Source organism: Pelophylax lessonae (genome assembly GCF_965119305.1).
Source record: "Pelophylax lessonae genome assembly, chromosome: 4".
Lineage (NCBI taxonomy): Eukaryota > Metazoa > Chordata > Amphibia > Anura > Ranidae > Pelophylax > Pelophylax lessonae.
Window position 1 is genome coordinate 13083928 of NC_138771.1, and position 25937 is coordinate 13109864.

Genomic DNA, 25937 nt, shown 5'->3' on the forward strand with positions numbered 1-25937 from the left:
TTCTGCGGTTAATCGTTTTCTGCTTAGTGGGAAAGGTGGTTGGAGACAACCACATAGTGAAAGTGATGAGGTTGTGGTCAGAGAGAGGAAAGGGGGTGTTAGTGAGCTTGTAGAGGGTGCAAAGATGGGAGAAAACAAGGTCAAGGACTCAAGGGTAATACAATCCGAGTGAGTGGGGGACTGTGTCCATTGTGTAAGGTCAAAGGATGAGGTTAAGTTGAAAAGTTGGGATGCAGCTGGGCTGTTAACATTAGCGGGGAGGTTAAAACCACCAAGGATAATAGTGGGTATTGCAGAGGAGAGAAAGTAGGGTAGCCAGGCAGAGAAGTCATCAAGGAAGCGTGACACCGGCCCAGGAGGCGATAGATCACTGCAATCCCTAGAGAAATGGGGGAAAACAGAGGAATACAGTGTGTCTCAAAAGAAGAGAAGGATAGAGAGGGAGGGGTAGACAGAACTTGAAAGGTGATCATTGGGAATAGAAGCAAACCCACTCCACCTCCTTTCCGTCCACTGGGTGTAGGTGAGTGAGTCAAGTGGAGGCCTTTATGGAAGAGGCAGGATCTGACTTTTAAAGCCATGTTTTCGTGATTGCAAGAAGGTTAAGGGAGTGGGAGACAAAAAGCAAATTGGCAGAAATGAGCTTGTTGCAGACAGAGCGGGCATTCCAGAGGGCACATGAGATACAGGCAGTGCTGTATCCTGGCCTAGGCCAACAAGGCCCAGGCCTAGGGTGGCACTTTGAAGGGGGGCAGCAAAAAAAAAATATTTCACTATTTGTATAATGACTATAGACTTCCTATTTATTATACAAATAAGTGAAAAAATCCAATAATTTACAATCAGTGGCAGCAAACACAAATCCAAGTATCTTAAAAGAGTAATCTTACTAATCCCATGACATAATGCTGTACTAATTATTGGGCACTGATAAGGCTGCATTGGTGACCACTGATGAGGCCACACTGATATGCTGCACTGCTGGGCAGTAACTAGGGAGCACTGATAAGGCTGCACTGATGAGGCTGAACTTATGGGAACTGATGAAGCTATGCTGATTGGCACTGATAGACTGTGGTTGTGGTCTACAGATGACAGGGCGGGTCATAAACAGGAAGGGGTGTGGCCTTTACAGGAAGGGGTTGGTCATATTTAAATTAGGGGGTGCACAACTTTAGTCAGGCCTAGGGCAGCACAAAACCTAAATACACCAGTGGATACAGGGGATGGTTTTTGGGAGCAGGGGGATCGAGATAAGACTGAGAAGATTTCGGCTGATGCTGGAGGAGGGAGGGTGCCAGGTGTGGGTGTGAGATACTGGGGGATATCCCCAGAGGTTAGCTGAAGAAGGAGGGTGAGGAAAGTAAGATGGGATGTGTATGAGTGCACGTACTTCCATGTCCTTGTGTGGGGGTCAGCAGGTAGGGTAAGTATTAGCAGGAGGTGATGAGAGCAGCAGTAGTAGGGAGAGGGTAGAAGTGATGGTGATATATTAAAGTTTTGGGTGGAGAAGAGGAGAAAAGAAGTGAGAATTTGGAAGCAGAGGATATTAGTATAAGACGGCAGAGTAGAGGGGACATAATAAAGGGTAGAGGGGATAGGATTCAGACTTGCAGGATGCCTTCCAAAGTGGTGGTTTGTGGTCAATCCAGAGTGGAACAGAGATGTTTGTGGTCTTTTCTTGCTGCTTTTGTTATTCTGCTTTAGTTAGACTGCTGTGTTCAACTGCTGATTACGCCTGCAGAAAAATTACTCATGGCAGGAAAAAATTGCTCTGCCTAACCCCCTGTTTCTAACTTTCCCCATGGGCAATACTGAAATGACCAAATGAGGAAACCTTCCACACCCCAATTACTACACTGTACCCATATGCAATTTTTATCATTTTTTTTCACACAACTAGAGGATTCTTTCGGTGGTGTTTAATCACCACTGGGGTTTTTTTATTTTTTGCTAAATGAAAAAAAGACTGAAAAGTTTGAAAAAAAAAAAATGTTTCTTTGTTTCTGTTATAAAATTTTGCAAATAAATAATATTTCTTCATAAATTTAGGCCAAAACTTATTCTGCTACATTTCTTTGGTGAAAATAAATCAGTGTATATTATTTAGACTGTAGGAATGTAATAGAGTTCCCAAACTATGGGCTATATATCTGAAAATCGATCACTCCTGATGTACTGACGGCCTATCTCATTTCTTGAGACCCAAAAACAGTACAAATACCCCCCAAGTGACCACTTTTTACCAAGGTTTTTAATAAGAGGCATGGCGTATTTTTTTAAGTTAAAATGTTTTGCCACAATTTTTTGGAAAACAATTAGGAATTATTTTTTAAATAGTGTCCCCAGTGCAGTACAGCGTCATCATATAACTGCTGTGGCGGTGACCAGGGACATTGACTGGTGACAGTATGTAAAAATAAAAAAAACAAAAAAAAACAAATATATTTTTTAACATTTTTTTTATTTTTTTTTGGTGACCAGAGCAACACAGTGTTACCATAGTAACACTGTACCACTCTTGCTGGAATGTACTGCTATAAGCAAATATTTTTACCGAATAAATGTGTGTATTTACTGTGTATTGTTCTGATAAGTTGTGATTGGCCCTGTCTGATGTGTTCACTGTGACCAATCACAGCTAGCAACACAATTTTACACAATGAATGACAGAAAGCCATCCGTTGTTTAGAATTCCCCTGAAGAAGTCACGTGATTCGTGACGTAACGCGTAGGGCGTTCACATCGAAAACCAGAAGTGACTTATCGGGACATAGGAGCTTAGTCCTGCGGCTTGCGTCTCTGCTCGTATTTCAAGTCTTAAACTGTAAGTGACCACTATGTGTAAATAAAATGTAAATATTACTACACCATGATGGCCACCCCTCTTTACTGAGTTACAAGGACCGCTCACCTGGCAGAGGAAGAAGTATCCCCAGTAAGCGGAACATATATAAGTGGAACCATATCTCCCCTGGGAGACCCAGACACTGTGCTAGGGTGTATCAGGAGTGGATGAATACACACCAACCCAGGCATACATACCACAGGCGTTAATTAATAAAAATTGAGGTGAGCAGTTAGCACACTTTTAGATGTGATCACTGAAGAGCACCCCTGTTCACTAACCCAAAGGTGGAGGAAGCTAAAGGAATAAATAAGGACTTTAAAACTATATAGAAAACACTGGGCTGATACTGATCAGTCCTCAGCTGTGTCCAGTGGACGGATCGTGCTGGAGCGTGGCCTGGTTGGGCCGCGCGAAGGGGAGAAAGTCATATGATGTCCACCGAGAACAATAGGTTTCCACCCGGCCTTCATTTTACAGAAGCAGTTAAATATATATGGTCTGGTCCCAGTTTCCTCGGTGTAGCCACACCGATTGGCCTTCCGTGCTGTTGATTCCTAACAGTCAGGCCAACAAGTCTTAAAACCTATTTCTCAGCTGGACTAGACCTAATACTAAAGGCATTACGTGAGCGAAACCCCCAAATACACACAACATATATTGGAACTCACCAAGTCCTTCGCTGTCATCAAACGTCTTGTGAACAGTGTGACATGTAGAAGAGTCACCATGACAGACACCACAGCGATCCTCCACAGCATTGGAATCAATCTCGTAGTCACAGCCAATATTCTGTGTTGAAAGATTGTAATATTTAGTATTGTTTGTTATTGCTGGAAAATAATCTGAAAGAACGTAGAGGTATTATTTTAGAATGGCACAGAAGAGGTTTCAGTAGCCTACTTTTGACATGGAGTTTGGGGGGGATGGAATGGAAGGACCTCTACTGATTTTGTATTTTGTAACAGAGTCCTATCATATGCATTTGTAGCATACTCTGGGTGTGGTTTAGGCTGCTAGGTTAATCTAGTTGGCACCACTGTAACTAGAGGTGCAGGGGTTGATTTTTTAGGGCTGCTCAGTGTCTCACAGGCTGCTGCTCTGATTATTTCCCCCTGTCTTCTAGAAGATTCTTGAATAGTGGGAGAAAGGACAGAGTATACAGCGTGAATATTTATGGAACCTCAGACAATACCTGGGGAGGTGTGCCCAGTAGGTGGTTGGAGAGCACTTAAATAGCCTAGAGCCTGAGGCAGAAGCTGCAGTGTTTCTGAGTTCAGTCCTGCTAGAGGAGACCCCTGCGCAGGGAGCTCTGCCCCTATGGCAGGAGTGTCCCTAAGAAGATATTGAGGTCCCAGCTAGGCTTAGCTGGGGAGCCTATTTGTAAACATAAGTCCTGGAATCAAGTGGGGTCTGGAGAAGATCACTGGAAATTACCAGGAGGAAGTTGGTGGGTCCAGCTGTCCTATGGCGGTATGAGTCTACATCTCCCTCACCGATAAGAGCCTGGTATATATTGGTAGGAGGCAACCAGTGATCCTATGGCTGTGTAGGTAAATGACCCCAGTGTTGAGAGTCAGTGACTGTGTGTAACTTTTCCCCGGTAGGATTACTGGTCACTGTCAGCATAGAGATTCTGCGGGACGTTCATTTTAGGGCATCACATGCTCTCTTACCCTCTCAAGTGTCCAACCCATAAAAAAAATCTAAAAGAAACCCCTAGACTGTTCTTTGGAGCCAGTTGAAGAGTGAAGAAGATGCTGCATGCCTGGTTGTGTGTGCTCTAAGTTGGGAATAAGGATTAAGTTCACCAGAGGCTCCTTAGTGGGTGTGCTGCACATTAATATTTGATTATCAGGTAAAGGAATAGGCATGTAGGACCCTGCTGTAGGTGTAATGCTTCTCAGCTGGTCCTTTCCAGTTTGTATCATCGTTACAACTTAGTTATTTGAGTTTTGAGACAACAGACCAGTCATGGATGGGGGTGGGTTGGGGGAGGTTTGGGCTGTCTCCCTCCCACCTGGTCCCCCATCCATCCATTAGCAGCCATTTGCTCCCAGTGTGGAGACACTAAATTAGAAAGTGTTAGGACTGCAGATAAAACAGGGTGCCGTGTAGTGGCTCTGCAGCTTACACATGCGTCGTTTGCAAATGTGTATCAACTAAACCCCTGTTCTTTGTATCATGAGACAGGTCTACTTGGTTGGTGACAGACTGGAGGGTGAGTACATCAGACTGGGGGCTGGCTAACTTCCATGCACCTCTTATAATCCTTACACCTAATTTTTTTCAGCCTATTTATGGGGCAAAAGAGCAGCCCGGGGGGCAGTTGCCCCCCTGCCCCCCTGTCCCAGTCCTCCCCTGGGCAGGATGTATTAAAAACCTGACATCTGACCAATATCACATGATATATCATACCTTACATATTCCATTAATGCACATATCTCGGCTTGTGTTTCCCTTAAAACATGGGGTTCCATCGGTCACTGCGTCTCGCAGCTTCTCTGCAAAGTACTCTGTGTTTGACTGGCAGTGAAGCTCGCATGGATTAACTGCGTGAAACCAGAAATTTAGATTAAATATCAGTGCAGAGGCAAGTTGCAAAGTCGCTTTCATAAACAGTAATCCCCAATGCACACTGGGTGTTTAGCCCTGGGCTGCTGTTAGAAAACACAGGGCCCAGTACAGCCTACCTGGCAGGGCCCCCCCCTCCCCCCTGCATATGTCAAGACAATATTTTCACAAAAAATACACTAAAATCATTATTAGCGGACACAAACATAACAGAGAACCTGTGTGAATTAGCCCTTTTTATTTATTTTTTACATTTAAAAAAAAAAAATTATAATTTTTTTAAAAAAATGTTAACAATGTTTACAATTATTTTATTTTACAATTTTTTAAATATTTATTACCATACTTAATTATATATTTTTTTACAATTTTCTATTTTTTTTACAGGACAGGGAATCCTTCAGCGTTGCGGGGGGGACGGCACAGTGAAAAGGGGGGCACACGGGGGGGGGGGGTTCAAAAGCAGGCAGAACAGGGCGGGGGATTGGTGTCGGAGAAGCAATTACAGGAATGATGCCCTGTGTCTGTGTCTCTCCTTGCAGCAGCTGAAAGCTGGCAGGAGGGGGGGGAGAAACTGGGTTTTAGCTGCTGCAGAGAGCCGCACAGGGCTTCCTTCTGTAAAATTGCACCTCCACTCGACCGCACCAATTGCTCATGCTGTTGGGAACCCCCTGTGTGCCTGGGCCCCCTACAGGAGGACTGGTGATCCCCCCCCCCATCAGCGGCCCTGCCTGGTGCATGGGGCTCCAGTGTTTAGCTGCAGGCAAAGGGCACAGGTGCGCAATTCAGCCCTTCTGCCTGTCAAACCTTAAGCGGAATTCCGCCCCCCCCCTCCAAAAATTAAAAGTCAGCAGCTACACACACTGTACACACACTGTACACACACTGTACACATACTGTAGCTGCTGACTTTTAATATTAGGACACTTACCTGTCCTGGAGCCCAGCAATGTTGGCACTGTAGCTGATGTTTCCATCGGCTGTCGGGTGCTACCGCCCCCATTGCCGGTAAGGGAACCCGGCAGTTAAGCCTTCCGACTTCACTGGCGGGTCCCTACTGCGCATGCGCGAAGCGCGCTGCGCATTCGGATTGGCTCGGCAGAGGCGGAAGGAGGAGGGGGCCAAACTTCCGAGGGATGGCGCCGCGGCATCGTCTCACAATAGTGGGGAAGGGTACCTGTCAAAAACAGGTACCTGTTCCCCCCTCCCCCCTGAAAGGTGCCAAATGCTGCACTGGAGGGGGGGGGAAAGCAAACTCCGCTTTAGGAGAGCCTGACAGCTGCTGTGGCCGGATAAGGCCAATCAGTACCCCTAGCTGTATTTATGTTTAGAGCAGGGACAAAAGCCCAGAACACAAAATTCTTGCATTCTGGGCATTCATCCCAGGGCGCATGCTGCCCCAAAAGTTCTGCGAGTTGCCTCGTCCAACTGCAGGAGCCGTACGCTCTCATAAAGTCTCACAGGTGGCCGGCAGTAGGCCCACCTGTGCCCTTCATCTAAGGCTAAATGCCAGAGCCCCATGCATTGAGTCTAACCACCCACCCCATGGGGCCAATATGGATGCACTGAATACCACTACACAATATGTGAATCAGACAGTAATATAAACCTCACAGCAGATCTAACTCTTCTCTACCCTATCCAAAATTCAAATAAATGTTTTGGCTAGGAATACACTTTGGGGTCTATTTAAAAAAAGAAATGACATAGTAAAATGTCCGGCAATGCATGTATCTTTGTTCTGTGCAAATTCCGTTTTTTTTTTTTTACGGACACGGATGACACTTGTGTCATCCGGTCCGTATGTCCGTTTATCATCCCATCCCTTTGCGGATGATAAACGGAGATAATGTATGTCAATGGGATTGCCGATGTCAGCGGATGACACCGCTGACATTCGTTTTTGCGTCCGTTACGTTTTTTTAAACGGAAGAAAAATAGGGTTCTCTTCCGTTGCAAAAAACGGAACTGATCGGAAAGGACGCAAATCGGATGTCAGCAGATGGTCATCCGCTGACATCCGCAATGCCATTGACAAGCGTTATGTCCGTTTTTCATCCGCAAAAAAAATGGGAGGAAAAACGGACATACGGACCGCCCGTGTGAAAGGACTCTAAAGGCCCGTACACACGTGCAGATTGTCGGCCGAAAATGTTCGGCCGCCGAACGATCGGCCGATTTTCGGTTTGTTAGTATGATGCCGAACAGAATCTGTCGTGCAAGCATTAAAATGTTTGTATGACGACACCAGAACGGCCGATTGTTCGCCAGTCAGTACAGAATTCGGCCGACAGACAGCAGATTTGCAAGACTGGGCATGCTCAGAGAAGAAAAAACACAGGGAAAGTTAACCATCACATGACATCACTTCTGCAGTCGGCTGTTGTCGACGGACAAAATTCTTGTGCAGTCTTTTGCACTTTTCAACAGACACGACAGCCCGGGGACAAAAGACGGCCGATCGTTCGGCCGACGATCGGTACGTGTGTACGGGGCTTTAGGCTATATTCTCCTCTGAAGGAATGTTCATTTATTTTGGGCAGTAGTAAAATAACCACTTCAGCTCCGGAAAGGTTTTACCCCCTTAATGACCAGGCCATTTTTTGTGATTCGGCACTGCGTTACTTCAACGAAAAATTGCACGATCGTGCGACGCTGTACCCAAATACAATTGATGTCCTTTTTTTTTTTTTTTTTCCACAAACAGAGCTTTCTTTTGGTGGTATTTGATCCCATCTGCGGTTTTTAGATTTTGCGCTATAAACAAAAAAAGAGCGAGAATTTTGGAAAAAAACGCCATATTTTTTTACTTTCTGCTATAAAACTTTCCCAATAAAAAAAAACTTTAAAAAAAACACATTTTTTTATTAGTTTAGGCCAATTTGTAATCTGCTACATATTTTTGGTAAAAAAAATTCCCAAAAAGTGTAATTTAATTGGCTTGCGCAAACGTTATAGCGTTTACAATCTCTACAGGATAGATTTTTGGACTTTTTATTTTTTTTACTAGTAATGGCAACAATCAGCGATTTTTAGCGGGACTGCGACATTGCGACAGACAGATCCGACCCCTAACTGACATTTTTGACACTTTTTTGGGGACCAGTGAAATTACTACAGTAATTAGTGCTTAATAATATGCACTGTTACTGTACTAATGACGCTGGCAGGGAAGGGGTTAACACTGGGGGGATCAAAGGGGTTAATGTATGCCTAACTGTGCTGTTGGGGGGATGGGGGGAGGGCTCTGTGACAGGCACAGAGAGATCGGGGGTTGTAGCTTAGCTGAAACTCCTGATCTCTCTCTGCCTGTGTGACAGAAGACTCGCCTGCTTTGTTTACATAAGCAGGCGGGTCTTCTGTCAGTTTCTCTGATGATCGCGGGAGGCCGGCGGCGATCACAGCGGAAGCACGGCTCCGACGGCGAACGCGTGCGCTGCCGAGACCGCGTGCACAGAATCACGTAAATCTACATGACTTTGCGCAGCCAAGCCTCCCTGCCACAGTATATCTGCGTGGGGCGGTCAGCAAGTGGATAATGCATTATGGCCACTAGATGGCGCTAAGGAAAATAGGAAATACATAGGTCTTTGTAACAAGAGATACAATGGGGTTGATTTATAAAACTGGAGAGTGCAAAATCTGGTGCAGCTCTGCATAGTAACCAACAAGCTTCCAGGTTTTATTGTCAAAGCCTAATTGAACAACCTGAAGTTAGAAGCTGATTGGCTACCATGCAACAGCAAGATTTTGCACTCTCCAGTTTTAGTAACTAAACCCCAATGTAACAATTCAAACTTGCAAAAAAAAAAAAAAATGGTTACATTTATTTGCTAATTCCTTCTCCAGATGTTTTATCATTGTATCTCTTATTACATATATGTAGGTATTTCCTGTGCACTTCCTGTGCACCTCAGCTCCATCTAGTGGCCTCAGCTCCATCTAGTGGCCATAACATGGTATTTTACTACAGGCCATAATAAAAGAACATTTGCTCTGAAGAGAAAATAGCCTAAAGAACATTTGCTTGCCCAATTTCCACAGAACGAATGTACATGCAGAATTACATTAGCTATGCAAATATTTTTTTTTATAAATACGACCCTCTGTCTTCTACTCAAATAGACCCATAGCATGTTTGTAGCTTTGGGAGTAGGAATAGATGTGAATGGAGCTATTTGTCTTGAAAAGCACTGCTGAATTTGTTTGTACTGTACATATACACTCACCAGCCACTTTATTAGGTACACCTGTTCAATTGCTTGCTTGGTAATACAAATTGCTAATCAGCCAATCACATGGCAGCAATTCAATGCATTTAGGCATCTTGACGTGATGAAGACGACTTGCTAAAGTTCAAACTGAGCATCGGAATGGGGAAGAAAGGGGACTTTCTACTGCGATTTTCACGCACAACCATCTCTCGGGTTTACAGAGAATGATGGGAAAAGGAGAAAATATCCAGTGAGCGGCAGTTGTGTGGAGCAAAATGTCTTGTTGATGTCAGAGGAGACTGGTTCCAGAGGATAGAAAGGCAACAGTAACTCAAATAAACACTCGTTATAACCAAAGTATGCAGAATATCATCTCTGCACACACAACACATCGAACCTTGAAGCAGATGGGCTACATCAGCAGAAGACCACACCGGGTGCCACTCCTGTCAGCTAAGAACAGGAAACTGAGGCTACAATTCACACAGGATCACGAAAATTGGAAAATACAAGATTGGAACGTTGCCTGGTCAGATGAGTCTCAATTTCAGCTGCGACATTCAAATGGCGGGGCCAGAATTTGGTGTACACAACATGGATCCATCCTGTCTTATATCAACAGTTCAGGCTTTGGTGGTGGTCTCATGGCATGGGGTATTTTTTCTTGGCACTCTTTGGGCCCCTTATGCCTCGTTTCCACTGAGCGGTACGGTTTGGTTCGGTACAGTTCAGTACGGCTCGGAACGGTACACCTTGATCAGGCTTGCGTTTCCACCACCAACAGTACCTCAACAAAAACAGTACCTCAATACTGTAGCTCCACCCTGTTGGTACGGTACCAATGTGCTTGGTACTCCAACGAAAGGGTCCCAAAAAAGTGGTACGGTTAGGAATTAGGGTACTATTCACAACTTTTGACAATGAAAATGGCAAAATTTGCGTACCGTACCGAACCGAACCGTGCCACTCAGTGAAAACTAGGCATTAGTACCAACTGAGCATGGATTAAACCCCACGGCCTACCTGAGTATTGTTGCTGACCATGTCCATCCCTTTATGACTACAGTGTCCCCATCTTCTGATGGCTCCTTCCAGCAGGATAATGCACCATGTCACAAAGCTCCAATCATCTCACCACTGGTTTCTTCACCATGACAATGAGGTCACTGTCCTCCAATGGCCTCCATACTCACCACATCCCATCCAATAGAGCACCTTTGGGATGTGGTGGAACGGAAGATTGGCATCATGGATGGGCAGCCGATAAATCTGCAGCAACTGCGTGATGCTATCATGTCACTATGAACCAGGAAATTTTTCAACACCTTGCTGAATCTATGCCATGAAGAATGAAGTTAGTTCTAAAGGCAAAAGGGGGTCCAACCCGGTACTAGCAAGGTGAACTAGCAAGGCCAACCGCCGCACGACTATTTACTGCGGCAGTCAGCCGCTCCTGGGCAAACCGACGTAGGGCTATGTCGCTCGCCCTGGAGCCTGTAGGGGGCGGGCGCGCGCCGCCGGAGGCGCGCTCCCACCCCCGCTCGTTCACAGGGATCCCCGTGCGTGTGACCGGCGGCTCCGATGTCCGCCGGCCACTCGCAATCTCCCGCAGGAGAGGGAAAAAGGCAGACGGCTGATGTAAAACACAGCCGTCTGTCATTCTCCCTGATGTAAGTACAGAGACTATACGATCCTGCTATGTAGGATCGTATGTCTCTGTGGTTACATCACAAGCCACGCCCCCCCCCCCACAGTTAGAATCACACCCCTAGGGATACATTTAACCCACTGATCACCAATAAAGTTAACCCCTTCCCTGCCAGTGTCATTTTTACAGTAACAGTGCATATTTATAGCACTGATTACTGCAGTAATGTCACTGGTACCCCCAAAAGTGTCAAAAATGTCAGTCAGGGGTCCGATCTGTCCGCCGCAATGTCGCAGTCCCTCAAAAAAAATCGCAGATCGCCGCCATTACTAGTTAAAAAAAAAAAAAAACAATAAAAATGACATAAATACTTTCCCGTAGTTAGTAAACGCAATAACTTTTGCGCAAAGCAATCAAAATACGCTAATTGCAATTTTTTTTTTACCAAAAATATGTAGCAGAAAACAAATTGGCCTAAAATGTTAAAAATTTTTTGATTTTTTAATTTTTTGGAGAATTTCATCCAAAAAAAATGTGAAAAATATTGTTATTTTTTAAAAATTGACGCTTTTTTTTGTTTATAGCACAAAAAATAAAAATTGCAGAGGTGATCAAATACCACCAGAAGAAAGCTCTATTTGTGGGGGGAAAAAAGGACATCAATTTAATTTGGGTACAGCGTCGCACGACCGCGCAATTGTCCGTTAAAGTCACGCAGTGCCGAATCGCAAAATATGGCCTGGTCAGGAATGGGGTAAATTCTTCCGGTCTTAAAGCGGTTAAAAATACGCTCACTGAGAATTTTTTTGTCAAAGACATGTAGCTAAATACATTTTGGCCTAAATATATGACAAAAATTGAATATATTGGATATTTTTTAACTGTCAAAATAGAAAAATATTGTTTTTAAAATTGTCGCTTTTTTTATTAATATCGCAAAAAATGAAAAGCGCAGAGGCGATCAAATACCACCAAAAGAAAGCTCTGTTTGTGGGAAAAAGAGGACGTAAATTTTGTTTGGGTACGGCGTTGCATGACCGCGCAATTGTCAGTTAAAGTCGCACAGTGCCGAATCGCAAAAAGTGGCCTGGACGTAAAGCAGGAAAATCCTCCGGTGGTAAAGTGGTTAATTTATTGCATTGTATTTCCTAGCCTTTGACTGTAAATTATTTATCCAGTCTTCCATTTGAATAGTATGAGTAATAACATTTTAAAATACGACTTTTAGGCCTCTTTCACACGGTCCGCCTCCGTAGGCGGATCCGTGTTGCTCAGCGGGGATCGATCCGCGATCCCCGCTGAGCCGGCGGATGACAGCTCCATCTCCGCTTGCAGAGCGGAGAGGGAGGTGTCTCAGCCCCCGCTGCCCTCTATGGGGGAATCGGATGAGAGCGGACCGCCTGTCCGCTCTCATCCGATCCGATCCGATTACTGAACGGATGGAAAAATAGGGTTTCCATCCGTCCAGATTTCACGGACAGGATCGGATACGGATGGCAGTGGGTGTCAGCGGAGGTGTCTCCGCTGACACCCGCTGCCCCATAGAGCTGCATGGAGGATCCGATCAGATCCGCCTAAAAAACTGACAGGCGGATCTGATCGGATCGCCCGTGTGAAAGAGCCCTTACTGGTTCAGATCATTTAATTTAGTAAACTATTTCTATACTTATTCCTATACTTACTGTTGAGGAACACTGGGCTCCATTCATGAAGCTTCCCTTTGTAAGGAATGGAATCAAACTGGGAGCACTGGACTTGTCGGAACGAAGGAACTCCCAGCAGACAGGGTGTAACATTACACACGCGGTACCTCTTTCTCTCCCCCAGGCAATATCTTCCTCCGTATCTAGGCCTTCAAAAAAAGAGGATACAAGGTATTATATAAAGGAGAACACAATGTAGGACAATACATGAATGAATGTCTTGGTTATTTTATCTCTTTTCTGACAAGGCACATAATCTTTGAAGAATGTCACCTGAATCCTAAACTGCTGACCACACACCAGTAAGATTTTGTTCAAAATTTTTAATTTAAAGCAGAGTTCCGGGCACAGATGTCATTTTTTGATGAACATACCCCCGGGACAGTCAGGGCTAGTACATTCCACAATGGATAGCCTCTGATCTGTCCCGGTTCGCACTTACCTTTTAGAAGAAATACTTACTTTGAAAATTTCTTCCACAGCGTTTCCATCTCTCTTGTGGGCAGCTGAAGCCGGCGCGGTCCTCTTCTGCGTCTTCTTCCGCGTCTTCTTCTCCCAGAATGCGCCGCACCGGCCCCTCTCGTCACTTCCGGCGCGGCGCCGCATTCCTAAACAGCTTCTGGGCCCAGAAGCTGTTTAGCAGGGGAATGCGGCGTCGCCCGGAAGTGAGGAGCGGGGCCGGTGCGGCGCATTGATTCCTGGGAGCTATGACGTTTAGCTCCCAGGAATCATCGCAGCGCAGGAAGTGACGGGGTGAGCCGCGGCTCCGAGGGAGGAAGCAGTCAGAGGTGAGTATTTACGATCTTCAATAAAAAGGTGAGTAAACAAAAAAAATAAAAATAACTATCCAATTCCTTTTCAGGTCAGGTCTACCTAGCGGAGGGGCACAAAAAAAAAAAATCGTTTTTGTGCCCGGAACTCCGCTTTAATTTAATTTTTGAATGGTTAGTGAGGTCCAATGCTCGTTCGTTTCTGACGACAGTGATGAGCAAGATGGAAACTTTTTTTTTCTTCGAAATAAACAAAATTCTAAAACTATGAATGTGGTTTTTATTTGGGAAAAATAGTACATATTGTAATGAAGCCTGTTTATTACGTCTGGAATTCCATTCACATGGCAGGTCTGGATGAAATTTTGGACTTGTTGAAGGCAAGAAAGTATGCTCTGACCAATGATTTTTTACGAACGTTCAAACAAAAATCTAACCTTGTATGAATAGTTGCTCAACAAAGGGTGGGTTCTCATAGTGGCTGCACAAAGCCATCTTGTATTAATATGATTAGATATGTAAACAGTGGGCCATCTGACGTAGCCTGGGTCAGATTAGCTGAACTTCTAAAATTCGAGGGACACAACAGAAATGGTGGAAAACTGACCCTATACACAGGCAGACCTACCATCAATTCTGTCCGCAGCACCAGTGGCTCTCAAAGACCAGAGTGTGGCCCATTGCTGGGCCACGGGCCTACCCTTTCTCAGGCTCCCAGCCAGCTGCAGAAATTTTAACCTCGGCACAGTGCCTCCTAGCTCCTATAGTGCCCCCAACCTCCCATAGTAGCCTTACAGTGCCCCCAGACCCCTAAAAGCATTCAGCCTCCACAGTAACCCCCCCCCAGCATCCCACAAATTTGGTCTTCAGGTCTGCCCTGAAGTCTAGGTGGAGGATGTGTGGCAATCAGGTTCCTTCCTTCCCTACCTTGGTGGGGGTCTCTTCTTGGTCGACTTTGGGTGATCATGAGGACCACTGGGCCTTTTGGCTAAGTGGGATTGAGTGTGTCTTGCCCCCATTAGAAGTACAGAACATCCAGCCCTCCATAGTGCCCCACAACGTCCCACAGTGCTCCCCAGCTCCTTCCAGAAACCTAGTCCCCCACAAGGCCACCGATTCAACTGCAAAGTCCCCTGCCCCATTCTGCAACCTAGTCCCCTACAGGGCCACCAATTCAACTGCAAAGTCCCCTGCCCCATTCCGCAAAACCCATTGCCACCAATAGTGATTCACTGTTTTATACACAGTATGAATTTATTTCCTAGCCCACTCCCTAAAAGCCCTCAGCCTCCACAGTAACTCCCCCCCCCCTTCAGCCTCCCACAAATTTGGTCTTCAGGCCTGCCCTGAAGTCTAGGTGGAGGATGTGTGGCTATCAGGTTCCTTACTCCCCTGCCTTGGTGGGGTCTCTTCTTGGTCGACTTTGGGTGATCATGAGGACCACTGGGCCTTTTGGCTAAGTGGGATTTAGTGTGTCTTGCCCCCATTAGGAGTACAGAACCTCCAGCCCTCCATAGTGCCCCACAACATCCCACAGTGCTCCCCAGCTTCTTCCAGAAACCTAGTGCCCTACAAGGCCACCAATTTAACTGCAAAGTCCCCTGCCCCATTCCGCAAAACCCATTGCCACCAACAGTGATTCACTGTTTTACACACAGTATGAATTTATTTCTTAGCCCACCTCCTTCATATACAGTAGCATCATTCAGAACAGGAAAAACCCATTTTCTTTCCATTTTCATGGTTCAACTTACAATGCCGTTTTGCTTAGGGGAAGCAGTGGCCATACAGATGAGCTAAAATTCAAATATGTCTACATGTGCCTGGTAGTTGAAGCACACCATATAAAAGTAAGAATGATTCCCATAAAGGCTTAGAAGTGTTCCTTGAAGTGTATATTGTATTATTTTTGAGCCCACGGTGTGGTGTTCAAAAACAAAACACCAAAGTGAACCAAAACACATATACAAAAAAATGCATTAGGGTCTGTCATTGTCCCCTTCCAATGAGGAAGAACTCATCCCTGGCCGCCGGAGCACAAGACTCCTAATGGGGGCAAGGCATACTTAATCCCACTTAGCCAAAAGGCCCAGTGGTCCTCATGATCACCCAAAGTCGGCCAAGGAGAGATCCTACCAAGGCAGGGGAGGAAGGAACCTGATAGCCACACATCCTCCACCTAGACTTTAGGCTAAAGCCCCGTACACACGCACAGATTGTTGGCCGTAAATTGTCGGCCAACGTCCGATCGGCCGATTGTAGGCTGTTAGTATGATGCTTCCGACAACCAACTGCGAGTTTTCGGCCGAAAAAAATCTGGTGAGCATGCTATAAAATTTTTGTTGGCCAACAACAGAACGGCTGATTGTTCCTCAGTCAGTACAGATTTCGGCAGACAAAAATCAGATGAGCAAGACTGGGCATGCTCAGAGAAGAAAAAACACACGGAAAGTCAACCATCACATGACATCACTTCTGAAGTTGGTTTTTGTTGGCCAACAAAAGTCCAGTGCAAGTCTAGAGCACATTTCAACCAACAAACAACACTGGACAAAAGACGGCCGATCGGTCGGCCAACAATCTGTGCGTGTGTACGAGGCTTAAGCCTGAAGACCTCCATCCTACAATCTTGAGTGGAAGGTGACACAAAAATAAGTGCAGTGACATATAAAGTGAGAAAAAAATAAACAAAATGTGCCAAGATCACCGAGAGTGAAAGAAAATCCCACATTTCGAGTGATCAGCAGAACTGGAATAGAGGGGAAATCTTCCAATGGGGATACTAGTTTGGTGATCCTGGTAACTACCAAGGATTTCCCTATCTTTAGAGAGATTTCTTCCCACTTCCTGTTATCGGGTGGTAATTCAAGCGGCCATGTTACATAAAACTGGTGAGTAGAGTAGTTGTTTATCAGTTTTAGCCCTTCTGGAATACTGGGTTTGTAATGTGTTGAAAACCTGAAATGAATGCTCTTGTGGAAATATAATTCTCTAGATTCTCCCCCTGCTTTCCTGTAATAGCTGATAATGAATCCTGGCTATTTAGGATGATGTATGTGTGTGGGATATCACGATGGGAGACTTGCCAGTTCTGAATTAAAGTCTGATGAATGTAATTCTATAGTAAACACATCATGTTTTACTTCATTTATCACTTTAGAAATAAGATATTGTTACATGTATCCAATATTCTTCCCCGACAAATATCCCAGAAGACGTGGTGTGTATGCTTCATCCAAGGTTCTATCTATAGTATTAACAAACTACATTTATTGAAAATACTTTTTCCCAAAATACTATATTGGATACTGATCCAGGTTTTTGGTAGAAAGAGGAAGAGGTTGGGTTTTTATTTGCTGTACATTTCCACACCAGGGAGATTTGCCATTATACCCTGTCCCAGTGACAACCTGTATGACAAGGTGACCAGGGAACAGAAGGTGACATGGACAGAAATTAAAACCCAGCAACAGTTCCATCCCTTCCCAAATCTTTCAAAAATGAGAAAAAATTGCCTGGAGCTGGCTGAAGGCCACTCAGTCAAAACAGAGGCGTAACTAGAACCTTCAGGACCCCGGTGCAAGAAACCATTAAGGGCCCCCCGGATCCCTGGCCGGGGCCTTTCCCTTCAAGCCTTCCCACTGATCCTGGGGCCCTTTACTCTCGTTGTGGGACCCTTTCACAGGTTCTGCAGTGGGCCCCCTTCCTGCCATCTTGGGGCCTCCCCACGGTGGTGGAATGCCAGGGCCCGGTTTCAAGTGGGACCTTTGCAATCCTGGAAGTTCACCCACTGGTGTCAGTAGTTTTTATTTTTGGTATTTTAATTGTATTATTTTTTATCATTTTATTTTATTTTTTTACAATGTCACTGACTATGACTCTGTTCATTCAGAAAAGGAAGGAACTGATAAATTACATATTTACCGACTCCCTTCCTGGTTCTCTATTGTGACACATCCCCTGCAGCAGCCGGCAGGAGAGGGGAGGGAGCACAGTGGGGGGGGGGGGCAGCACAGTAGGGGGGGGGCAGGGGAGCACTCAGGGGCCCAGAGACAGCAGAACACAAGTGAACTGGATAGGAGGAGTGGCGGGGGCAGCATACAGAGGAACCAATCTCCTCCATTTTCCTTCTGCAGCTACAGGAGGAAAAAGGAGGACAGTGATTTCTCTACATGCTGCCCCCGACGCCCCTCCTATCCAGGTGTACAGGGAAGCCGCACAGGCCCCCTGGAGCATGGGGCCCGGTTGCAATTGCAACCCCTGTAGTTACGCCCCTGAGTCAAAATATTACATACCTAAAGTGGTTCTAAAGCCTTAACATTTTTAACCTTAATGCATTCCCTGCATTAAGGTATAAAATGTTCAAGTATGGGTATCGCCCCCTCACCCTATACTTACCTGAGTCCTAACTTGATCCAGTGCTGTGCCCACTCTCACAGGCTTGGCTGCCATTGGCTCCTGCTGCTGTCAGTCAACTTCTGTGAGGAGGTAGTGGGGGGGCAGGACCGAGCCATGCTGTCTGTGTCTATGGATGCGGCCAGCTTGGTTGTGAGGACAGGAGGAGCCTGGAGCACCGGCAGAGGACCCCAGAAGAAAATAATTAGGGTTGCTCTTTACAATTCTATTGTACAAAGCAAGTAACTATAACATGTTTAAAAGAATATACTGTCAGGGTGCTGTTTGGAACAAATATGAGCAAATATGCTAAAAAGGAGACAGCAGAATAAAAATGTGCATGTGCTGAGGAAAAGACATGGCATAGTTGCCAATACTTTACATGGCCATGCTCGTTTGCAGAAAAATGAGCATGAATGTGCGCGTTAGCACGAACGGTCACACTGGACCACGTTCATGCACATCTGGCACCAGAACTGGCGCCAAACGCCCTATATAAGGACACTGGCTGCAATCAGACTTTGCTGGATAATCTTCAGCTACCAGTACTCCTTGCTCCTGTGTTCCCTGTATTCCTTGGATTACCGGTTACTGACCCAGCTTGCCTCTGGACTTCTCTGTTGCCTGATCCCTGGTTTTGACCCTGGCTTGTTCTAAGGACTCTGCTTCTCTTGTTATACTGTGCATGACTCTGGCTTGCTCTTGACTACTCTTCTGCTTGCTCCACTGGATTCCTGTGAATGACCTTTATGGCTCTATTCTTGATCAAGCTCCTGCCTACTCCCTGGCTTGCCCTCATGTGTATCACTTAGGTTCCTATCCTGACTAAGCTTCTTCAGTCCGGTTCTGCCAGCCTGATCCTGCTTCTTCTTCAGTTGCCACCTTGCCTGTGCCCACTGACCTGGTCCGACTCACACTACATCTCCAGTGGCAATGGAGGTTTTGCCATTTGTCCGGACAGACCAGCTAGCACCTATCCAGGTGAGTGTGCAGCAAGCAGCTTCCAGCAGATCTACCTAAATGGCACCCATGCTTCTTTGAGCCTAGCGCTCCCTGTTCTCACTTTCAGGGGTCCTTAGCACTTAGCCGCAAAGGAAGCCCTCTTGTGAAATCAGCCTCAGACTAGGTACATGACATATACTTTTACAATCACTTTAAAAGATAAAGAACTACATTTTGGTCAAAAACAGACATTCTCAACCAGAGTTCTGTGGAACCCTAGGGTTCCCCCAGAGGTTGCTAGGGGTTCTTTGACCTGTGGCTGATTGACCTCCCATCTGATAGTGCCTGCATAGTTTTGGGCAGGACACCACTTGGCAGAGCCAGCAGCATGATACCAATGATCTTTTTATCTGTCTGAAAAGGTGGAATTCTGACCACCACCACTGTAATGGAGAGCAAGCCTCTCACTGACCATCAAATCAAGAGGCATTTGACCCCTGATGAATTGGTTTTGGAAAGGGTTTCCCATGACCAGAATTTTTTTTTCAAGGGTTCCTCTTGGATAAATAGGTTGAAAATCTTATTTCACATAGTAGCCCCAAAAGACCCATTGGTGGCCTTCCTCCATCATGCGATTCCAGGAATCATTTCCTTTCAACAGAAGTTGGTAACATATTTGTTTTTGGCTGCTAGAAAGAATCCTACAGTTCATCTTCAAAAAGTTAAAGAACGTTAGAAAACAATGTTGGTTAATGAGAAACTATGCAGATTTTTCCATGATTCACAAGACAGATTTCTTGGGTACCATGGCTTACCCACAGTAGGCCTTTTCATTTTTGGACTTGAAGTTATTTATAGCCTTTTATCTGGCCCTTGGGCCTTGAGTCAATAGGATACGCATTTTGTGTGCCTATTCCCCTCTACCTATCCCCTGAGGTGCCCTGAGCACACAAGGGAAGGAGCACAAAACATGGTGGGCTCGAAGGCCGGAAGAGGGTTAAGAATGGGTGTTGAATGGTGTAAGGATATAACATAGGAAGCAGGGAGGAGGTGGTTTTAACTTATGGCACTTTTCCACTGCAAGTACCGGCTCGGCTCCACTCGGCACTGCTTGGCCCAGTTCGACTCAGTTTGCTTTTCCACTGCGTGGTACGAGTCGGCACCTTTCAGCACTGTATAGGCTTTACTCGGCTCGGTTTGCTTTTCCACTGTTGTAGTACTTAGTAGTAAGTGGGTGGGATTACAACAATTCTCTGACCAATCAGTGGCTAGTAGTGACAAACAATCAATGCTGCATGCAAAGGATTGTGGGATATGGTATCGGTACGACCCGCTTGGAACCACCACCGAGGTGGTACTGTTTAAGCGAGCCGTACCGAGCCGTACCATGTAGTGGAAAAGCGCCGCCGTACCGTACCGAACCATTCTAACACGTACCATGCGGTACCATGCAATGGAAAAGCGCAAAAGCGAGCCAAACCGTTTGGTTCCATACAGTGGATAAGCGCCATTAGAGAATCCTCGATTGAGGTAACAGAACAGTTTGGCGGATTAGTAGGGCATGTTGAACTTTTGTCACAGCATCGATGAGTTCTTGATGGTGCCTAATACATTTGGTATTAAATAAAAGCTGTGACCATAAGACCCCGTTCACACTGGGGCGAGCCGACTTTGCCGGGCGACCTGTGAAGTCGCGGTGCGCAGCTCGTACCGCGACCTCGGAGCGGCCGGCACGGACTTCATATAATTGAAGTCAATGCAGGTCGCTCCGGGTCGCCCCAATGAAGCTCCGGACCCTTTTTCTAAGTCGGAGCGACTTGTGTCGCTCCTATTAGAACGGGTCCACAGCTTCTCTATGGCAGGCGACCTGTCAGGCGACCAGGTCGCCTGACAGGTCGCCCAAGTGTGAACCGGCTCTTATACTCAACAGAAATAATTTGTGTCATAATGTATTATTTATGATGTTTAATGTGTTTGCTTTTGATGTTTAATATTACTGCACCCTCTTAGCCCTACCCGGGTCCTTATTTCCCGACTCCTATTTTTGTCTCCTGGTGGCTCTCCTCTGTTTTTCCCCTTCTTCCCTTGTTTCCACTTTCTCCACCCAAATCCCTTTCTCCTTCCTCCTTCTCCCACCATTATCCATCTCCTCTTCTTGACCTATTTCCTTAACCTGGAAATCAAGTCACTTCACCACAAATACTGGTCACCAAATGTGTCAGCGGGTTTGTGGTAGTGAGCCCTTGTAGATCCCCAGCTCAGGATTCCCCAGGGCATGGAGTCTAAGCCCGAGCCTGCTTCTTCACCAGGGCCCCTGATGGTGGGCAGCAGGCTGGAACCAGGTGGCGGCCCCAAGGTAGGCCCAGCTGAAGATGTGGAGACCGCTGGCGTGTGCATAGTAAGCAGCAGACAAAAGGATATCCAAGAGACAAGCCGAGGTCAGGACAGGCAGCAAACGAACACAGATGAAAAAATGAAGCCGGGGTCGGTACACAGTAAATCAGCTACAGTAGCCTAGGGGTATACAGATGGGAGCTCAGAGAACAGTGAAGTTGCTCAGGCAAGGAGCACTGGACTGAGCACCTGTATATCTAGGGAAGTAAACAGGGAGGTGACCCAGTAAGTAATAGAAAGGAAAAGGATATAAACCACCAGTAGAGCAGGCAAGACCCAAAGGTGAACAGAGAAGCCACCCGCCACATGTGAAAAGGAGCAAGTTTGAAGCACTGCAGCAAGGAGGTAAGAGTATACAAACAAAAACTATGGTACACTTGAAAAAAGAGCACGCACGCACACTGTGAGTCCTGCGCGAGCTCTGAAACGCGTCGTGTCATCGCCTGCTCCGGTGACGTCACGCAGCATACGCTGCGTTCCAGCTTGGTCCCAGGTACGAGCCGAACCCGGAAGACTGAAGTTTCTCTGGCCAGCTTCTTTCTTTCCACGGCAAATATCGTATCGGCTACTCTCCATCTTTCCGGGACTTCTGGATTAACATCTCCTACTCGACGAACCACCTTCGAAGCCTATCCATGTTCATTTTTTTTTTTTTTCACAAAAAGGTGCTTTATTGAAGTAATTAAAGCATATGACAATATGTTCATTACTATGTGAGTGTATACCATTGTGTGTTCACATTATCTTCATTAAATATTGCACTTAGAGGCGCTCTGTTCTTTGTCTCTCAAACAAAAACTACAGGCTAACTTGTGACAAAATGGCCCACCAGCATTATCTGAGACACGTGTCTGTTCATGCTTACACTGACTTGATTGTTACTCCTTCCAGATGTTCTTGGCCATGAGTGGGCATCGATGGTGTTATTTAATCTTTTATAACCAATAAAAATGATTCCAATAGCAAAGATAGAGTTCTAACCCTGCTCTGCCTTCAGCACCAATACACACATATGTGGTTTATGTAAACATCATAATACACAAAGATCTTCTGGTAATATACGTTGCTTAAGCCGGCCATAGATGGATCGAATCTCAGATGGCTCAGAAGGGACTGGCTGAGATCCGATCCATGTATGGGCAGGCTGGTTGTACTGAATTCGATCCAGCAGACTTTTTGTTGGATATTTTGCATGTGATCATTGCCGGTGGCTATGGCAACCAGCAGTGATTATTGTGTTCTGCCAGCAGAGAAGGCCCATCTCCAGCAGAACACAATAGCGATTTGGAAGGGATTCCCCCCATCAACACTGACTGTGTTAGTGGAGGAAACCAAGCAATTTTCTTTCCTGGAAGGAAAGAAAATGGCTCATTCTATGGGCTCCCACTAAACCAGAGGTAGGCAACCTTGGCCCTCCAGCTGGAACTACAAATCCCATCATGCTTCTCCATTGGGGAGGCATGCCTGTGACTGTCATAGTCTTGCAGTGCCTCATGGGACTTGCAGTTCTACAACAGATGGAGTGCCAAGGTTGCCTACCCCTGCTCTAAACGCTTTACCCTAAACCATAAAGGCAGGAAGAGTAAAATAAAAAATAGTAGGTAACGTTGTGTGGGAGGATGCAAAGTGAGGCATATCAGAGGATTCATGAGGTGCAGGGTAATGAGGGATGCAGAGTGAGGCATATCAGAGGATGTGGGGGGTGCAGGGTAATGAGGAATGCAGAGTGAGGCATATCAGAGGATGTGGGGGGTGCAGGGTAATGAGGAATGCAGAGTGAGGCATATCAGAGGATGTGGGGAATGCAGGGTAATGAGGAATGCAGAGTGAGGCAAATCAGAGGATGTGGGGGGTGCAGGGTAATGAGGGATGCAGAGTGAGGCATATCGGAGGATGTGGGGGGTGCAGGGTAATGAGGGATGCAGAGTGAGGCATATCGGAGAATGAGGGGGGTGCAGGGTAATGAGGGATGCAGAGTGAGGCATATCGGAGGATGCGGGGGGTGCAGGGTAATGAGGGATGCAGAGTGAGGCATATCGGAGGATGCGGGGGGTGCAGGGTAATGAGGGATGCAGAGTGAGGCATATCGGAGGATGCAGGGGGTGCAGGGTAATGAGGGATGCAGAGTGAGGCATATTGGAGGATGCAGGGGGTGCAGGGTAATGAGGGATGCAGAGTGAGGCATATTGGAGGATGCGGGGGGTGCAGGGTAATGAGGGATGCAGAGTGAGGCATATTGGAGGATGCGGGGTTGCAGGGTAATGAGGGATGCAGAGTGAGGCATATTGGAGGATGCAGGGGGTGCAGGGTAATGAGGGATGCAGAGTGAGGCATATCGGAGGATGCGGGGGGTGCAGGGTAATGAGGGATGCAGAGTGAGGCATATCGGAGGATGCGGGGGGGGGGGGGGCGGGGTAATGAGAGATGCAGAGTGAGGCATATCGGAGGATGCGGGGGGGGGGGGGTGCATGGAGGGGGGGGGGAGAGAGATACAACTGACGTGTAATGCATTTACAGATAGAGTGTAGGGAGATGCAATTGGTGCAGTGTGGGAGATGAGAAAATGCAAGGGGTGAAGAGTAAAAAGGGGGTGGGAATGCAGGCCATGCAATGTGGGGTCAATGGGGGATGCAAGGGGTACAGGGTGAGGAGTAGTGGGAATGGTCACCAACAGTGTTGGGGGTAACGAGTTACAAAGTAACGGATTACAGTAACTACATTACTTTTTTTGGTAACTAAGTAACGTAACTAGTTACAATACTAATATTGGTAACTACACTACTTTAGTAGGCTATAGGAGGTAACTACACTACTTTACTAGGCTATAGGAGGTAACTACACTACTTTACTAGGCTATAGGAGGTAACTACACTACTTTACTAGGCTATAGGAACGCGCTTTCCTGCGTTACCCAAGCCGTGCGATACAATCGTTATTTGGAAGAATAGAGAGGGATGAAGTTTATGACTTTTTGTTGCACTTTATGTTTTATTCTGTTTTTTCAGGTTTTTTTCTCATGTTTCCCAAAGCCTGTGTTTATACAATAAACTCTATGCAGAAAGAGTGTCATGTATCTTCTTCTACACGGTCAATTAAGAAAGAGGAAAGTAAAGTAATAAGTAGTGAAGTTACTTTTCAAATGCAGTAACTAGTAAAGTAATCTCATTACAATTTACAGAAGTAACTAGTAACTAGTTACATTTTTTGAGTAACTACCCCAACACTGGTCACCAATAGGGGGTAATGCTGAGGGGGGGGGGGGGGGGGGTCTGTCAGGTAGGCTCTATGGGGTCCCATGGTTTCTAATGATGGCCCTGCTTGAACCGCTCTCATCCCTTCCCCCACACACACCTGTCAGCTGGCTAACCTTAAAATGAGAATACAGAGACCAGACGTTGCTTAGTTGAAGTAGAAATCACCAGCAAATGTTGTCCTATTATCACATTTGAAAAAGCGCGTTCTCCATATAACACACATTTGGCTGTGTTCACTGGCATTCAGTGTATGAATTACATGGACAACCAGATATGCATCCTTTGATCCCCATCCAGCCCCTCGCTTCTTCATTGGGATAATCAGCTGAACACACAGACCCGCTCACATTCTCCTCCAATAATTGCCATAATGATGCTCGTCTGAAGCCCACATCCAACAAAACAATAGCAGCTTTCAGGACATAACTTGGAGCAATCACAAGACATGTTGTAATTGAATTATAGAGCACAGTGTAAATTTGACAGCAAGCAGACGGATGCAATTATAACACATGATACTGAAGAAGCTTCTCCAGCCAAAAGGAAGGCGATGTCATTCCCAGCGCTGGGTGACAAAAAGAACTCGGAGACACATTTATCATGAATGTGGTTTGTGTCATTTACGCAGCGTTATGCCCCATCTGCTTCCTCTGTAATACAGCTTCCATTTGCCACTGTGCATATCTTTTTCTACATTTTAACACCAACACAATATCCTTTTATGTTTTACCACATCATGGAAATCCCTAAGGGCAAACAGCTTAGAATTGTCAGTATGCGATATGCAGTATGAAAGGGGTCTTTTATCGAATCCAGATTTAAAATGTGAGAATTCCAGTCATTATACAGTACCAATCTCCAGCAGACTCTTATATTGGAGGTGTCCTCTTTACTGGACATATAGATTAGGTTGGGGATTTGCTGCTTAGCAATGTGGTCATCCAAGAAAAGGCTAGGCTCAAATCTTTTATCTGTCAGGGAGCATTGGTTGAGCTTGATGACTGAACCTCAGCAGCTCTACCACAAAATGCTCCTCCACCAGAATGCTCCTGGAAAGTGTTCTTTGTCAAATAGGGAGCATTACTGACCAAAATGATGCTTCACAAGTACATGTCCATTTTGATCAGTAATGCTTTGGCATTACCTTGGCAGCTCTATCACAAAGTGGGCCTGAGTAAACCCAGGGAAATAGACA

At 45.9% G+C, this 25937-nt stretch overlaps 1 protein-coding gene across 1 annotated transcript in view; it reads right to left on the reverse strand.

The window, feature by feature from the left end:
* The window catches only part of ADAMTS7 (ADAM metallopeptidase with thrombospondin type 1 motif 7), a gene marked incomplete at its 5' end in the record, with an annotated part of 217485 nt that overhangs the window by 65202 nt on the left and 126346 nt on the right, over positions 1-25937 (reverse strand). Inside the window, 3 exon segments of the mRNA XM_082252994.1 lie at positions 3520-3640; positions 5267-5400; positions 12967-13136. Coding sequence (XP_082109120.1) covers positions 3520-3640; positions 5267-5400; positions 12967-13136 — 425 coding nt within the window.